Source organism: Coregonus lavaretus, assembly GCF_964263955.1.
Source record: "Coregonus lavaretus genome assembly, contig: HAP1_SCAFFOLD_1798, whole genome shotgun sequence".
NCBI classification, from domain to species: Eukaryota; Metazoa; Chordata; class Actinopteri; order Salmoniformes; family Salmonidae; genus Coregonus; species Coregonus lavaretus.
The window spans coordinates 51055-69075 of NW_028166022.1; the positions used below are offsets into that span (position 1 = coordinate 51055).

The following is an 18021-nucleotide window of genomic DNA, read 5'->3' on the forward strand; positions in this document are numbered from 1 at the left end:
TGCTTCCTGTCCTATGGTAGCCTGGTTACCAGTCATATCACTACCCTGCTGCTTCCTGTCCTATGGTAGCCTGGTTACCAGTCATATCACTACCCTGCTGCTTCCTGTCCTATGGTAGCCTGGTTACCAGTCATATCACTACCCTGCTGCTTCCTGTCCTATGGTAGCCTGGTTACCAGTCATATCACTACCCTGCTGCTTCCTGTCCTATGGTAGCCTGGTTACCAGTCATATCACTACCCTGCTGCTTCCTGTCCTATGGTAGCCTGGTTACCAGTCATATCACTACGCTGCTGCTTCCTGTCCTATGGTAGCCTGGGTACCATTCTGTTTAGTTAACATTCCACTCCTTGTCATGCCAATCATGTTTGGCATGACAAGGAGTGGGATGTTATCCCAAACAGAGTGTATTTCTTCAGGCTAGCCCTATGGACTTCTCTGCTCCCCAGATTGTATATAGTTTAATGTTGTTGTTGATGATGTTCCCCTTCCTCCTCCGTTTCTCTGCCTCTTGTTTGTCTTTGTTAAAGTGTGTTGTGAGTGACCCCTGTTAAATGCACTTTAACTGGATCTGCCTTCACCCCCCAGGCAGGGCTCAGACGCTGTGCTGGAGCAGGATGTCCCTGGGTCCCAGAGAGACTCGGGCAGTCCAATGGAGGCCTCCCCTGCTGACCTGGCACCCCCAGCAGATCTGGCACCAGAGGCAGGCCCACAGTGGAAGAGCAGAGGCTGGCCTTACACCATAGCCAGGCTGGTTATGGAGCCAGACAGCCAGGTAAGAGGAGAGAGTGAAGCAGCAGGGTTGAGGTTTTAATGCAAATGAGTTGTTAAATCACTTGGTGGATTGATAATGGTGAGGGAAGTGAGCAGGAGGGATAAGGCTTTAATGGAGTAATTCAACTCATGGCTTGAATTTGAATTAACTTCTTGAATTACCTCATCTTCTAACCCTGGTGTACAGGATTCATGACCTCATCTTCTAACCCTGGTGTACAGGATTCATGACCTCATCTTCTAACCCTGGTGTACAGGATTCATGACCTCATCTTCTAACCCTGGTGTACAGGATTCATGACCTCATCTTCTAACCCTGGTGTACAGGATTCATGACCTCATCTTCTAACCCTGGTGTACAGGATTCATGACCTCATCTTCTAACCCTGGTGTACAGGATTCTACGGCCTCTCTAGAGCAGCCTGTAGATGAGAGGGAGGAGCCGGTAGCTGAGAGGGAGGAGCCGTTAGCTGAGAGGGAGGAATCGGTATCCAACGGGGAGGAGTCAGTCAGCCGGGCGGACCCACTAAGCCCCGCCTCCACCTGCAGCCCACCCACACGGAAGTATCGCAAACGACGAGCCAGAGAGAGAACCAAAGAGTAAGTCAAGAACAAGAAAACAACGTCCAATCCCGGAGCTCGAGTAAATGACATCACTAAGCTAAGTCAGGACATGGAAATGGATTCTATCGTAGTCCATGTGGGTTTTAATGACATTATGAAGGGCAGCTCTGAACAGTTGAAACTGGATTTTAAAGAACTGATTGACTCTCTGCTAGACACTAACAGAATATCCATCATATCTGGCCCTGTGCCCGCTCTGAATCGTTGCATTGAACGCTTTAGCAGGATTCTTGCTCTTCACAATTGGCTACGTGATTATTGCAGCTCAATGGGTGTAACTTTTGTTGACAATTTCAATCCCTTTTGGAAACAAAACACGTTTTATAAGGAGGATGGGATCCACCCAAATCATTTGGGTTCCTGGATCCTTTCGCAGCATTATAAGGCTGCGTAGAGACAATGACTTATCAATGACCCAAGCCCAGCTCAGCTAATCCCTACCATTGTGACACAGAGTTGTCAAAATTGTCAAAGGCGCACAATTGGCCCGGCGTCGTCCAGGGTAGGGGAGGGAATGGCCGGCAGGGATGTAGCTCAGTTGGTAGAGCATGGCGTTTGCAACACCAGGGGTTGTGGGTTTGATACCCAGCACTCACTAACTGTAAGTCGCTCTGGATAAGAGCGTCTGCTAAATGACTAACATGTAAAATGTAAGAAACAAGGTTCATGAAATCACTTAGATAATACCTTTGAGGATACAGTGGTAGCAATGCAAGGTTATAACATTTACAGAAAATACAGAAATGCCAATGGTGGAGGTGTTGCTGTTTATATTCAGAACCAGATTCCTGTGAAGATTAGAGAGGATCTCATGTTAAATACTGTTGAAGTAATATGGCTACAGGTTCATCTGCCTCACCTAAAGCCCATTCTGGTGGGAAGCTGCTATAGACCACCAAGTGCTAACAGTCAGTATCTGGATAATATGTGTGAAATGTTTGGTTAAATCCCAGTGGATTGAGGGGAATTGAATAATTGTATGGTTGAGAGGGATGAGGCAAAAGGAATGGCAAATAAGTCTGGTTGCACAACCGATTGGCAAACGTACTGCAAATTGAGAAATTATGTGACTAAACTGAATAAAAAGAAGAAGAAACTACACTATGAAACAAAGATAAATGACACAAAGAATGAGAGTAAAAAGCTTTGGAGCACCTTCAATTACATTTTGGGGGAAAAGGCAAACTCAGCTCCATCATTCATTGAATCAGATGGCTCATTCATCACAAAACCCACTGATATTGCCAACTACTTTAATAATTTTTTCATTGGCAAAATTAGCAAATTTAGGCATGACATGCCAGCAACAATTGCTGACACTACACATCCAAGTATATCTGACAAAATTATGAAAGACAAGCATTGTAATTTTGAATTCTGTAAAGTGAGTGTGGAAGAGGTGAAACAATTACTGTTGTCTATTAACAATGACAAGCCAAAGGGGTCTGACAACTTGGATGGAAGATTACTGAGGATAATAGCGGACGATATTGCCACTCCTTTTTGTCATATTTTCAATTTACAGTGGGGGAAAAAAGTATTTAGTCAGCCACCAATTGTGCAAGTTCTCCCACTTAAAAAGATGAGAGAGGCCTGTAATTTTCATCATAGGTACACGTCAACTATGACAGACAAATTGAGAGAAAAAAATCCAGAAATTCACATTCTTTTTATTTGCAAATTATGGTGGAAAATAAGTATTTGGTCACCTACGAACAAGCAAGTTTTCTGGCTCTCACAGACCTGTAACTTCTTCTTTAAGAGGCTCCTCTGTCCTCCACCATTACCTGTATTAATGGCAGCTGTTTGAACTTGTTATCAGTATAAAAGACACCTGTCCACAACCTCAAACAGTCACACTCCAAACTCCACTATGGCCAAGACCAAAGAGCTGTCAAAGGACACCAGAAACAAAATTGTAGACCTGCACCAGGCTGGGAAGACTGAATCTGCAATAGGTAAGCAGCTTGGTTTGAAGAAATCAACTGTGGGAGCAATTATTAGGAAATGGAAGACATACAAGACCACTGATAATCTCCCTCGATCTGGGGCTCCACGCAAGATCTCACCCCGTGGGGTCAAAATGATCACAAGAACGGTGAGCAAAAATCCCAGAACCACACGGGGGGACCTAGTGAATGACCTGCAGAGAGCTGGGACCAAAGTAACAAAGCCTACCATCAGTAACACACTACGCTGCCAGGGACTCAAATCCTGCAGTGCCAGACGTGTCCCCCTGCTTAAGCCAGTACATGTCCAGGCCCGTCTGAAGTTTGCTAGAGTGCATTTGGATGATCCAGAAGAGGATTGGGAGAATGTCATATGGTCAGATGAAACCAAAATAGAACTTTTTGGTAAAAACTCAACTCGTCGTGTTTGGAGGACAAAGAATGCTGAGTTGCATCCAAAGAACACCATACCTACTGTGAAGCATGGGGGTGGAAACATCATGCTTTGGGGCTGTTTTTCTGCAAAGGGACCAGGACGACTGATCCGTGGAAAGGAAAGAATGATTGGGGCCATGTATCAAGAGATTTTGAGTGAAAACCTCCTTCCAATCAGCAAGGGCATTGAAGATGAAACGTGGCTGGGTCTTTCAGCATGACAATGATCCCAAACACACCGCCCGGGCAACGAAGGAGTGGCTTCGTAAGAAGCATTTCAAGGTCCTGGAAGGTCCTGGAGTGGCCTAGCCAGTCTCCAGATCTCAACCCCATAGAACATCTTTGGAGGGAGTTGAAAGTCCGTGTTGCCCAGCGACAGCCCCAAAACATCACTGCTCTAGAGGAGATCTGCATGGAGGAATGGGCCAAAATACCAGCAACAGTGTGTGAAAACCTTGTGAAGACTTACAGAAAACGTTTGACCTGTGTCATTGCCAACAAAGGGTATATAACAAAGTATTGAGAAACTTTTGTTATTGACCAAATACTTATTTTCCACCATAATTTGCAAATAAATTCATTAAAAATCCTACAATGTGATTTTCTGGATTTTTTTTCTCATTTTATAATAATCATTTTGTCTGTCATAGTTGACGTGTACCTATGATGAAAATTACAGGCCTCTCTCATCTTTTTAAGTGGGAGAACTTGACCAATTGGTGGCTGACAATACTTTTTTCCCCCACTGTAAGCCTACTAGAATGTGTGTGCCCCCAGGCTTGGAGGGAAGCAAAAGTCATTCCGCTACCTAAGAATAGTAAAGCCCCCTTTACTGGCTCAAATAGCCGACCAATCAGCCCGTTACCAACCCTTAGTAAACTATTGGAAAAAATGGTGTTTGACCAGATACAATGCTATTTTACAGTAAAGAAATTGACAACAAACTTTCAGCACGCTTATAGGGAAGGACATTCAACAAGCACAGCACTTACACAAATGACTGATGATTGGCTGAGAGAAATTTATGATAAAAAGATTGTGGGGGCTGTTTTGTTAGACTTCAGTGAAGCTTTTGACATTATCGATCATAGTCTGCTGCTGGAAAAACATATGTGTTATGGCTTTACACCCCCTGCTATTTTGTGGATAAAGAGTTACCTGTCTAACAGAACACAGAGGGTGTTTTTTAATGGAAGCCTCTCCAACATAATCCAGGTAGAATCAGGAATTCCCCAGGGAAGCTGTCTAGGCCCCTTACTTTTTTCAATCTTTACTATCGACATGTCACTGGCTTTGAGTAAAGCCAGAGTGTCTATGTATGCGGATGACTCAACACTATACACGTCAGCTACTACAGCGACTGAAATGACTGCAACACTTAATAAAGAGTTGCAGTTAGTTTCAGAGTGGGTAACAAGGAATAAGTTAGTCCTAAATATTTCTAAAACTAAAAGCATTGAATTTGGGACAAATCATTCACTAAACCCTAAACTTAAACTAAATCTTGTAATAATGAATGTGGAAACTGAGCAAGTTGAGGTGACTAAACTGCTTGGAGTAACCCTGGATTGTAAACTGTTATGGTCAAAGCATATTGAAACAACAGTAGCTAAGATGGGGAGAAGTATGTCCATAATTAAGCGCTGCTCTACCTTCTTAACAACACTATCAACAAGGCAGGTCCTACTGGCCCTAGTTTTGTCACACCTGGACTACTGTTCAGTCGTGTGGTCAGGTGCCACAAAGAGGGACTTGGGAAAATTACAATTGGCTCAGAACAGGGCAGCACGGCTGGCCCTTAAAAGCACACGGAGAGCTAACATTAATGACATGCATGTCAGTCTCTCCTGGCTCAGAGTGGAAGAGAGATTGACTTCATCACTGCTTGTTTTTTTAAAGAGGTGTTGACAAGCTGAATGTACTGAGCTGTCTGTTTGGAATAATAGCACACAGCTCGGACACCCATGCATATCCCACAAGACATGCCACCAGAGGTCTCTTCACAGTCCCCAAGTCCAGAACAGACTATGGGAGGTGCACAGTACTACATAGAGCCATGACTACATGGAACTCTATTCCACATCAGGTCGCAGTTGTAAATGAGAACCTGTTCTCAACTGGCTTACCTGGTTAAATAAAGGTGAAATAAAATAAAAAAAGGTAACTCAGTCAGGCAGTAAAATGAGATTTAAAAAAACAGATAAAAATACACTTTATGGAACAGCGCGGACTGTGAAGAGACACAAGGCACACACAGCATTCGCAAACACATGCTAACACACGCACTCTACACACACACATTTTAATATTGTTAATTTGCTGTATTATTGATTTTGTATTGTAAATATATTATGGTAGAGTAGTGTGTAATAAGGTATTGTTTTATTGTATGTCAATTGTGGTTGGACCCCAGGAAGAGTAGCTGTTGCCTTGGCAGCCGCTAATGGGGATCCCTAATAAATACAAATACAAGGACGTCCCTGCATATAGTACTGCGTTAATGGCAGGGCCTTTTAACCAGCTCTCTTTGACTTTAACACATTCTTAATGAGGGACGATTAAGTGGTGACTAGTTTGACGAGGGTAGTGGAAGCTGACTGAAACGGAGAGGGAATAAGAAACGCCTGGCGTGCCCTAATGAATACGACCTCTGTCTCCAGGTCCTCGTCTGACCCCGAGGAGGATGTGTGTATTCTGGATGACACCCCTGAGCCCCTTGAGCATGAAGAACGTACCACCCCCCAGAGAGGCTCCACCCCCCAGAGAGGCTCATCCAATCAGAGAAGCTCTTCACATAAGAGAAGCTCCACCCCTCAAAAAGGCTTCACTTCTCAAAGGAGCTCCACCCCTCAGAAGGAATCCACCAGTAAAAAGGGAACCGATCCGAAGTGGTATGTAGAGCTATATAGCTTCAGAATAGTTCTGTCTTCTCCACTGGGATATGATTCTAGGAGACATTTGGTTATGTATTTCAGGGATAAGGTAGAGGATGATGTTCAAATCACAGCTGATTTGACTTTCTCTCTCTCTCTTTATAATGGTGCTGTCATCTGCAGGAAGCAGCTATTCAGGGTTGCCAAGGAATCCAAGGATAGGTGGAGCGATGAAGATGATTTATTTGACTCCCCTCACAAAGACAGTAATTATGATGATCAACAGTTATGATTCAAAACTGTGTGGTGTTTTATTACTAGGGATTTTACTATGGAGTTCTAACCTATGTCTTTGTTTAGGTTCTGGAGAAAGCAACAGAACCAGTACCACTGGAGGTGGCAGGAAGAGGGTGAGTTTAGGTTCTGGAGGCAGAACCAGTACTACTGGAGGTGGCAGGAAGAGGGTGAGTTTAGGTTCTGGAGACAGAACCAGTACCACTGGAGGTGGCAGGAAGAGGGTGAGTTTAGGTTCTGGAGACAGCAACAGAACCAGTACTACTGGAGGTGGCAGGAAGAGGGTGAGTTTAGGTTCTGGAGGCAGCAACAGAACCAGTACTACTGGAGGTGGCAGGAAGAGGGTGAGTTTAGGTTCTGGAGGCAGCAACAGAACCAGTACCACTGGAGGTGGCAGGAAGAGGGTGAGTTTAGGTTCTGGAGACAGCAACAGAACCAGTACTACTGGAGGTGGCAGGAAGAGGGTGAGTTTAGGTTCTGGAGGCAGCAACAGAACCAGTACTACTGGAGGTGGCAGGAAGAGGGTGAGTTTAGGTTCTGGAGGCAGCAACAGAACCAGTACTACTGGAGGAGACAGGAAGAGGGTGAGTTTAGGTTCTGGAGATAGAACCAGTACGACTGGAGGTGGCAGGAAGAGGGTGAGTTTAGGTTCTGGAGACAGCAACAGAACCAGTACCACTGGAGGTGGCAGGAAGAGGGTGAGTTTAGGTTCTGGAGACAGCAACAGAACCAGTACTACTGGATGTGGCAGGAAGAGGGTGAGTTTAGGTTCTGGAGACAGGAAGAGGGTGAGTTTAGGTTCTGGAGAAAGCAACAGAACCAGTACCACTGGAGGTGGCAGGAAGAGGGTGAGTTTAGGTTCTGGAGACAGCAACAGAACCAGTACCACTGGAGGTGGCAGGAAGAGGGTGAGTTTAGGTTCTGGAGGCAGCAACAGAACCAGTACCACTGGAGGTGGCAGGAAGAGGGTGAGTTTAGGTTCTGGAGGCAGCAACAGAACCAGTACTACTGGAGGAGACAGGAAGAGGGTGAGTTTAGGTTCTGGAGGCAGAACCAGTACGACTGGAGGTGGCAGGAAGAGGGTGAGTTTAGGTTCTGGAGACAGGAAGAGGGTGAGTTTAGGTTCTGGAGACAGCAACAGAACCAGTACTACTGGAGGTGGCAGGAAGAGGGTGAGTTTAGGTTCTGGAGACAGCAACAGAACCAGTACTACTGGAGGTGGCAGGAAGAGGGTGAGTTTAGGTTCTGGAGACAGGAAGAGGGTGAGTTTAGGTTCTGGAGACAGCACCAGTTTAGAAGATGGTGACATTCTGGAAAATATTCAGACCCCTTCCCCTTTATCCACAGTTTGTTACGTTACAGCCTTATTCTAAAATTGATTAAATTAATTGTAAAAAATCCTCATCAATCTACACACAATACCCCATAATGACAAAGCGAAAACAGGTTTTTAGAAATGTTTGCAAATTTATACAAAGTAAAAAACACAAATACCTTATTTACGTAAGTATTCAGACCCTTTGCTATGAGACTCAAAATTGAGCCATCCTTGAGATGTTTCTACAACTTGATTGGAGTCCACCTGGGGTAAATTCAATTGATTGGACATGATTTGGAAAGGCACACACCTGTCTATATAAGGTCCCACAGTTGACAGTGCATGTCAGAGCAAAACCAAGCCATGAGGTCGAAGGAATTGTCCGTAGAGCTCCGAGACAGGATTGTGTCGAGGCACAGATCTGAGGAAGGCTACCAAAAAATGTCTGCAGCATTGAAGGTCCCCAAGAACACAGTGGCCTCCATCATTCTTAAATGGAAGAAGTTTGGAACCACCAAGACTCTTCCTAGAGCTGGCCGCCCGGCCAAACTGAGCAATCGGGGGAGAAGGGCCTTGGTCAGGGAGGTGACCAAGAACCCGATGGTCACTCTGACAGAGCTCCTCTGTGGAGATGGGAGAACCTTCCAGAAGGACAACCATCTCTGCAGCACTCCACCAATCAGGCCTTTATGGTAGAGTGGCCAGACGGAAGCCACTCCTCAGTAAAAGGCACGACAGCCCTCTTGGAGTTTGCCAAAAGGCACCTAAAGACTCTCAGACCATGAGAAACAAGATTCTCTGGTCTGATGAAACCAAGATTGAACTCTTTGGCCTGAATGCCAAGCGTCACGTCTGGAGGAAACCTGGCACCATCCCTACGATGAAGCATGGTGTTGGCAGCATCATGCTCTAGGGATGTTTTTCAGCGGCAGGGACTGGGAGACTAGTCAGGATCGAGGGAAAAGTGAACAGAGCAAAGTACAGAGAGATCCTTGATGAAAACCTGCTCCAGAGCGCTCAGGACCTCAGACTGGGGCGCAGGTTCACCTTCCAACAGGACAACAACTCTAAGCAGGCCAAGACAATGCAGGAGTGGCTTTGGGACAAGTCTCTGAATGTCCTTGAGTGGGCCCAGCCAGAGCCCGGACTTGAACCCAATCGAACATCTATGGAGAGACCTGAAAATAGCTGTGCAGCGACGCTCCCCATCCAACCTGACAGAGCTTGAGAGGATCTGCAGAGAAGAATGGGAGAAACTCCCCAAATACAGGTGTGCCAAGCTTGTAGCGTCATACCCAAGAAGACTCCAAGCTGTAATCGCTGCCAACGGTGCTTCAACAAAGTACTGTGTAAATCGTCTGAATACTTATGTAAATGTAAAATGTACGTTTTATATTTTGTATATATTTGCTAATAATTGTAAAAACTTGTTTTGGCTTCGTCATTATTGGGGTATTGTGTGTAGATTGATGAGGAAAAAAACAATTTAATCCATTTTAGAATAAGGCTGTAACGTAACAACATGTGGAAAATGTCAAGGGGTCTGAATACTTTCTGAATGCACTGTAGGTTTTTAAATGTTGATGGTTTCCTGGACACAGATTTAAGGCTAGTCCTGGACTAAACAGCAAACAACTCAATGGAGAATCAGGACTAGGCTTAATCTGTGTCCGGGAAACCTCTACATAATGTATACTATGTTAACCCTAAGTGTTGTCCTCTACATAATGTATACTATGTTAACCCTAAGTGTTGTCCTCTACATAATGTATACTATGTTAACCCTAAGTGTTGTCCTCTACAGTGTGTATACTATGTTAACCCTAAGTGTTGTCCTCTACAGTGTGTATACTATGTTAACCCTAAGTGTTGTCCTCTACAGTGTGTATACTATGTTAACCCTAAGTGTTGTCCTCTACAGTGTGTATTCTATGTTAACCCTAAGTGTTGTCCTCTACAGTGTGTATACTATGTTAACCCTAAGTGTTGTCCTCTACATAATGTATACTATGTTAACCCTAAGTGTTGTCCTCTACATAATGTATACTATGTTAACCCTAAGTGTTGTCCTCTACAGTGTGTATACTATGTTAACCCTAAGTGTTGTCCTCTACAGTGTGTATACTATGTTAACCCTAAGTGTTGTCCTCTACATAATGTATACTATGTTAACCCTAAGTGTTTTCCTCTACAGTGTGTATACTATGTTAACCCTAAGTGTTGTCCTCTAGTGTGTATACTATGTTAACCCTAAGTGTTGTCCTCTACAGTGTGTGTACTATGTTAACCCTAAGTGTTGTCCTCTACAGTGTGTATACTATGTTAACCCTAAGTGTTGTCCTCTACAGTGTGTATACTATGTTAACCCTAAGTGTTGTCCTCTACAGTGTGTATACTATGTTAACCCTAAGTGTTGTCCTCTACAGTGTGTATACTATGTTAACCCTAAGTGTTGGCCTCTACAGTGTGTATACTATGTTAACCCTAAGTGTTGTCCTCTACAGTGTGTATACTATGTTAACCCTAAGTGTTGTCCTCTACAGTGTGTATACTATGTTAACCCTAAGTGTTGTCCTCTACAGTGTGTATACTATGTTAACCCTAAGTGTTGGCCTCTACAGTGTGTATACTATGTTAACCCTAAGTGTTGTCCTCTACAGTGTGTATACTATGTTAACCCTAAGTGTTGTCCTCTACAGTGTTGTATACTATGTTAACCCTAAGTGTTGTCCTCTACAGTGTGTATACTATGTTAACCCTAAGTGTTGTCCTCTACAGTGTGTATACTATGTTAACCCTAAGTGTTGTCCTCTACAGTGTGTATACTATGTTAACCCTAAGTGTTGTCCTCTACAGTGTTGTATACTATGTTAACCCTAAGTGTTGTCCTCTACAGTGTGTATACTATGTTAACCCTAAGTGTTGTCCTCTACAGTGTGTATACTATGTTAACCCTAAGTGTGGTCCTCTACATAATGTATACTATGTTAACCCTAAGTGTTGTCCTCTACAGTGTGTATACTATGTTAACCCTAAGTGTTGTCCTCTACAGTGTGTATACTATGTTAACCCTAAGTGTTGTCCTCTACAGTGTGTATACTATGTTAACCCTAAGTGTTGTCCTCTACAGTGTGTATACTATGTTAACCCTAAGTGTTGTCCTCTACATAATGTATACTATGTTAACCCTAAGTGTTGTCCTCTACAGTGTGTATACTATGTTAACCCTAAGTGTTGTCCTCTACAGTGTGTATACTATGTTAACCCTAAGTGTTGTCCTCTACAGTGTGTATACTATGTTAACCCTAAGTGTTGTCCTCTACAGTGTTGTATACTATCTTAACCCTAAGTGTTGTCCTCTACAGTGTGTATACTATGTTAACCCTAAGTGTTGTCCTCTACAGTGTGTATACTATGTTAACCCTAAGTGTTGTCCTCTACAGTGTGTATACTATGTTAACCCTAAGTGTTGTCCTCTACAGTGTGTATACTATGTTAACCCTAAGTGTTGTCCTCTACAGTGTGTATACTATGTTAACCCTAAGTGTTGTCCTCTACAGTGTGGATACTATACCTTGAGTGTTCTGTTGTCTCTACTGTAGATGTGGACAGCAGAGGAGACCGAGTGGGTGAAGGAGGGAGTGCGTCGCTATGGAGAGGGGAACTGGACCAGAGTACAGTCCTCTTTCCCCTTCGTCGGCCGAACATCCGTCAACATCAAGGATAGGTGGAGAACCATGAAGAAACTAAAGATGGTCTGAGGGCACCAAACAGAAGAACACTGGCTAAAACAGGGGAAGGACTATCTACTAACTTGTCCTATAAGAAATGCTCCTTTTTCGCTTTCAGTTGCAAAATGTTTTTCTACGGGGTGCAGTAATGAATTCGACCCTGGAGAGGGCCTCTGAGCTACGTAAGAGAAGAGAATGACGACATTATCCAGTTGAGAGAATGGATGCAGACTTTTAAAAGTTTTCTTTCCACAAAATGTTGATTTTGTTAAATTAACATTTACCCGCCGCACATCCATCAACGATGAGGACGGGTGGAGGACCATGAAGCTAAAGATGGGCTGAGGGCCTTTGGACTAAGCGAGAGAGAATAGGTAGATTATCCAGCTAATGAGAGAATAGGTCGATTATCCAGCTAATCTAAATGGATGTTTTAGAAAGGTTCTAGAATATGTTCAATGTTGATTCTGCCTCTTTTTTTAACAGATTCTTGAAATAAGACAGACAGTCTTTCTTCGTAGAATAAAGACTTCTCTTATACTGACTGGCCTAATGTTTACCACAGGACTGGCAAGCTTACTGCATTGAGTTGTTACAGTTAAGACCAGTGTTTAATAGCTACAGTAAATACATGCTATATTGAAGTGATGTTAGTGCCAGAATCCAACATTTTATGATTGTTTTATTTGTAGAAAAAAATACATTTCAGTATATCACAAGTTTTAATGTTATGCAGATGTAATTATTAACTGTATAATAGTATTTGTTAATTGCTCAAACCAGAGATCCATACAGATTAGGAATACTACACAAAACCTCAATTTACAGAACAAATCCAGGGACAGAAAACAATTAGATTTGGTGATTTACATCACTAAGGATTCAGCCATAGGGATGGGGCGGCAGGTAGCTTAGTGGTTAAGAGCATTGTGCCAGTAACCGAAAGGTCGCTGGTTCTAATCCCCGAGCCGACTAGGTGAAAAATCTGTCGATGTGCCCTTGAGCAAGGCACTTAACCCTAATTGCTCCTATAAGTCGCTCTGGATAAGAGCATCTGCTAAATGACAAAAAAAAAAAAGTTGGATGCTGTCATCTTGATGAAACTATCCAGACAGTCACTGGCCCTATGGTAATTACACAATCGTATCCTGTAGACCAGGGTTTCCCAACCCTCTCCAAGACCACCAGACGTTTTCACATAGCTGTACTTCCCAACCCTCTCCTCTGGGACCACCAGACGTTTTCACATAGCTGTACTTCCCAACCCTCTCCTCGGGGACCACCAGACGTTTTCACATAGCTGTCCTTCCCAACCCTCTCCTCGGGGACCACCAGACGTTTTCACATAGCTGTACTTCCCAACCCCCTGGTGGTCCCTGCGGAGAGGGTTGGGAAGTACTACTGTGGATAATTGATAGTCCAGTTTGTGAAGACTCCTCTATGTGAGCGTGTCCTCAGACCTGATGAACTCTCCAATGTCCGCCTGGTGGAACACAACGATGGACAAGGGGTCCACTCTCCTGCACTCCTGGGTCGACTTGGCTGCCACTCCGAAACCCTGTGGAAGACAGAGGGGCACGTTCAGCTGAGTCAAACCTGCACATGATTGTCAAATATAATTCTCTAATGGTTACCTACAGTCGTGGTCAAAAGTTTTGAGAATGACACAAATACTAATTTTCACAAAAGGCTGCTGCCTCAGTTTTGATGATGTCAATTTGCATATACTCCAGAATGTCATGAAAAGTGATCAGATGAATTGCAAAGTCCCTCTTTGCCATGAAAATGAACTTAATCCCCAAAAAAACATTTCCACTGCATTTCAGCCCTTCCACAAAAGGACCAGCTGCCATCATGTCACTGATTCTCTCGTTAACACAGGTGAGAGTGTTGACGAGGACAAGGCTGGAGATCACTCTGTCATGCTGATTGAGGTAGAATAACAGACTGGAAGCTTTAAAAGGAGGGTGGTGCTTGAAATCATTGTTCTTCCTCTGTTAACCATGGTTACCCGCAAGGAAACACGTGCCGTCATCATTGCTTTGCACAAAAAGGGCTTCACAGGCAAGGATATTGCTGCTAGTAAGATTGCACCTAAATCAACCATTTATCGGATCATCAAGAACTTCAAGGAGAGAGGTTCAATTGTTGTGAAGAAGGTGTCAGGGCGCCCAAGAAAGTCCAGCAAGTGCCAGGACCGTCTCCTAAAGTTGATTCAGCTGTGGGATCGGGGCACCACCAGTGCAGAGCTTGCTCAGGAATGGCAGCAGGCAGGTGTGAGTGCATCTGCATGCACAGTGAGGCGAAGACTTTTGGAGGATGGCCTGGTGTCAAGAAGCCACTTCTCTCCGGGAAAAACATCAGGGACAGACTGATATTCTGCAAAAGGTACAGGGATTGGACTGCTGAGGACTGGGGTAAAGTCATTTTCTCTGATGAATCCCCTTTCCGATTGTTTGGGGCATCCGGAAAACACCTTGTCCGGAGAAGACAAGGTGAGCGCTGCCATCAGTCCTGTGTCATGCCAACAGTAAAGCATCCTGAGACCATTCATGTGTGGGGTTGCTTCTCAGCCAAGGGAGTGGGCTCACTCACAATTTTGCCTAAGAACACAGCCATGAATAAAGAATGGTACCAACACATCCTCCGAGAGCAACTTCTCCCAACCATCCAAGAACAGTTTGGTGACGACCAATGCCTTTTCCAGCATGATGGAGCACCTTGCCATAAGGCAAAAGTGATATCTAAGTGGCTCGGGGAACAAAACATCGACATTTTGGGTCCATGGCCAGGAAACTCCCCAGACCTTAATCCCATTGAGAACTTGTGGTCGATCCTCAAGAGGCGGGTGGACAAACAAAAACCCACAAATTCTGACAAACTCCAAGCATTGATTATGCAAGAATGGGCTGCCATCAGTCAGGATGTGGCCCAGAAGTTAATTGACAGCATGCCAGGGCGGATTGCAGAGGTCTTGAAAAAGAAGGGTCAACACTGCAAATATTGACTCTTTGCATAAACTTAATGTAATTGTCAATAAAAGCCTTTGACACTTATGGAATGCTTGTAATTATACTTCAGTATACCATAGTAACATCTGACAAAAATATCTCATAACACTGAAGCAGCAAACTTTGTGAAGACCAATACTTGTGTCATTCTCAAAACTTTTGACCACGACTGTAGAGTTAAGATTGTTGATGACTTAGATATTAGCTCCACATTGCTCGTTTGCAACGTCTTCAACAAGCTTGTATGAAGGAGCAACCAACCGTCAAATGATCACTATCCAAGAGAGAAGCAGTGTAAAACTGACACTGGGCCGGTTTACCATACAGATTAACCCTAGTCCAGTCTGGGCCGGTTTACCATACAGATTAAGCCTAGTCCAATCTGGGCCGGTTTACCATACAGATTAAGCCTAGACCAATCTGGGCCGGTTTACCATACAGATTAAGCCTAGTCCAATCTGGGCCGGTTTACCATACAGATTAAGCCTAGTCCAGTCTGGGCTGGTTTACCATACAGATTAATCCTAGTCCAATCTGGGCCGGTTTACCATACAGATTAAGCATAGTCCAGTCTGGGCCGGTTTACCATACAGATTAAGCCTAGTCCAGTCTGGGCCGGTTTACCATACAGATTAAGCCTAGTCCAGTCTGGGCCGGTTTACCATACAGATTAAGCCTAGTCCAGTCTGGGCCGGTTTACCATACAGATTAAGCCTAGTCCAGTCTGGGCCGGTTTACCATACAGATTAAGCCTAGTCCAGTCTGGGCCGGTTTACCATACAGATTAAGCCTAGTCCAGTCTGGGCCGGTTTACCATACAGATTAAGCCTAGACCTGGACCAAAAAGCATTTGAAAACGCTTTTTTTAGTCTGACTAGTTAACCGCTGTCTGAGGAAACCTGCCCTATATGTTGATGTGAATTTATTGGATAATTAATGTACAGTATGTGCAGGGAGGGCCAACTCACCAGTGGTACGTCTGCCATGGAATAGACCACCACTCCCTGGTACTGGTTAGTGTTCTCTGTGATCCTCCCCAGACCAGACTTCAACACATGGTTCCCATAGAGGAAGGACTGCTCCTGCCCAGGCTTCACCCACACCTTGAACTGAACACACAGAGGGTTCAGTTACTCAGAGAATAGTCTTATTACAGTACTACCGATGTCTTAACTGACATCCTGTAGGTTTTCAGAGAGAGATATTGGTTTTATAATAATATAATATGCCATTTAGCAGACGCTTTTATCCAAAGCGACTTACAGTCATGTGTGCATACATTTTTACGTATGGGTGGTCCCGGGGATCGAACCCACTACCCTGGCGTTACTAGCGCCGTGCTCTACCAATTGAGCTACAGAGGATTTGATGTTCATTTTAAAGCCTACACAAATATGATTATCGAACTTTAAACCTCTAGTCCTCAACTGGCTGTCGTCAGTGCCATATAACAACATCTCCACTTCTAACATGACCTCTGGTTATCATTATACACACTGACATGTCAGAGCTCCATGCTTGTTGTTTACCTTGGCATACGGTGCCAGGAAGTCCAGTGCTGTGATGTGCAGGCGGAACTTAATGGTCTTGGTGAACTTTCCAAAGCAGGTACCCACCGACACCAACTTATCACGGGAGATGTTGGTCGCCAACTTCAGAATTCTCTCACTGATACAAAAAAAAGTGGAAACAAGATAATATCTTAGCTACCCATTTTCATCGGCATCTATATCACAGGTTTACAAAGAGACGATCACGAAGTAGCCAGCTTTATAATATCCATAGAAAATCCTAACAATAACTGAAGCATTGTTTACCTGATGTAATACACACGGTCATTGTGAAGTCTGAAGCAATATGTCCCATCAGGTCTATCCACAAGGAGTTTGATGTTCTCACCAATGCTGTGGACAGAAAAGGGGAAGGTGTCACACACCGTCATTGTAGATTCAGAGAATGTCGTCCCATTCCAAATCACATGCCATCTACACAGACAACGTCCCATTCCAAATCACATGCCATCTACACAGACAACGTCCCATTCCAAATCACATGCCATCTACACAGACAACGTCCCATTCCAAATCACATGCCATCTACACAGACAACGTCCCATTCCAAATCACATGCCATCTACACAGACAACGTCCCATTCCAAATCACATGCCATCTACACAGACAACGTCCCATTCCAAATCACATGCCATCTACACAGACAACGTCCCATTCCAAATCACATGCCATCTACACAGACAACGTCCCATTCCAAATCACATGCCATCTACACAGACAACGTCCCATTCCATCTACACAGACACCGTCCCATTCCAAATCACATGCCATCTACACAGACAACGTCCCATTCCAAATCACATGCCATCTACACAGACAACGTATTAGCCAGTTTGTTGAGAAGCATAACTAGGCCGGTTAAAGACTGTCATCATGAGCATAGCACCAAAGAGACTGGATATGGACTGGAGGTTTTCAACCCTCTGCACAAACTAGCTGGCAAACCTAATCTGGAGCTAGTTGATCAAGCATGGCGCTAGGCTGAACAGCCACGGCAGTTTCAAAATAACTTTCGCCTTGTCTTTCAAGATCACAATTCAATACTCACTATTTGGAGAGTTTCTCAAACATCGTTTTTGTCTCGTCGTCTGTTAGAGGCCTCATTTTGGTAAATTATTCGTTAATTTCCTTACAATATTGTGCCCACTGAACGTAGCTTGCTAAACGCTACAACGTGGGTATAGTGAGCGGAAATGCATCTGCAGGAAAACGGAAGTGGATTGTAATAGTGACGTCAAATTCATGCGCCTGTTCCTGTTGTGCTCTTGCCTTTACGAGCGAGCTATTTAGCTAAATTGCGAATTAAATTGCCATTTAAAAGACATCAGACGCTTACATTGTATTTTAACGACCTGTTTTCGTACTCCTGTGTTAAGACTGGAAATCGGAGTAAGGAACGTTAAGCCTAAAATCCGGATGAAGTATTGAAGCGACAGCTTT

General features: G+C 44.1%; 2 protein-coding genes across 4 annotated transcripts in view; one reads left to right on the plus strand and one right to left on the minus strand.

Moving 5' to 3' along the window:
- Positions 1–12542, plus strand: part of LOC311115198 (telomeric repeat-binding factor 2-like) — a 31085-nt gene extending 18543 nt beyond the window's left edge. The window contains exons 8-13 of one of the 3 annotated variants that reach the window (XM_084190396.1): positions 589–775; positions 1172–1374; positions 6443–6673; positions 6839–6921; positions 7016–7065; positions 11870–12542. In XM_084190396.1, coding sequence (XP_084046522.1) covers positions 589–775; positions 1172–1374; positions 6443–6673; positions 6839–6921; positions 7016–7065; positions 11870–12028 — 913 coding nt within the window. In that variant the 3' untranslated portion in view covers positions 12029–12542. Of the gene's footprint in view, positions 1–588; positions 776–1171; positions 1375–6442; positions 6674–6838; positions 6922–7015; positions 7066–7597; positions 7648–7747; positions 7798–11869 lie in introns of all 3 variants that reach the window. The other 2 variants (XM_084190398.1, XM_084190397.1) reach the window with 2 other exon arrangements.
- A 120-nt stretch (positions 12543–12662) lies between these two features.
- On the minus strand, positions 12663–17750 carry LOC311115202 (60S ribosome subunit biogenesis protein NIP7 homolog). Its single transcript, XM_084190403.1, has 5 exons — positions 17630–17750; positions 16827–16913; positions 16539–16677; positions 15978–16118; positions 12663–13556 (listed from the first exon to the last, which is right to left on the minus strand). The coding sequence occupies exons 1-5, from the start codon at positions 17683–17685 to the stop codon at positions 13437–13439; spliced, it is 543 nt and encodes a 180-aa protein (XP_084046529.1). The 5' UTR covers positions 17686–17750; the 3' UTR covers positions 12663–13436.
- Positions 17751–18021: the final 271 nt, after the last annotated feature.

Coding starts and splice junctions, on each gene's coding strand:
- LOC311115202 (XM_084190403.1), bottom strand. CDS start 17,685: ATGAGGCCTCTAACAGACGACGAGACAAAAACGATGTTTGAGAAACTC. Junction 16,678..16,826: donor GACCGTGTGTATTACATCAG/GTAAACAATGCT, acceptor TTTTTGTATCAG/TGAGAGAATTCTGAAGTTGG. Junction 13,557..15,977: donor CCATGGCAGACGTACCACTG/GTGAGTTGGCCC, acceptor TGTCTTCCACAG/GGTTTCGGAGTGGCAGCCAA.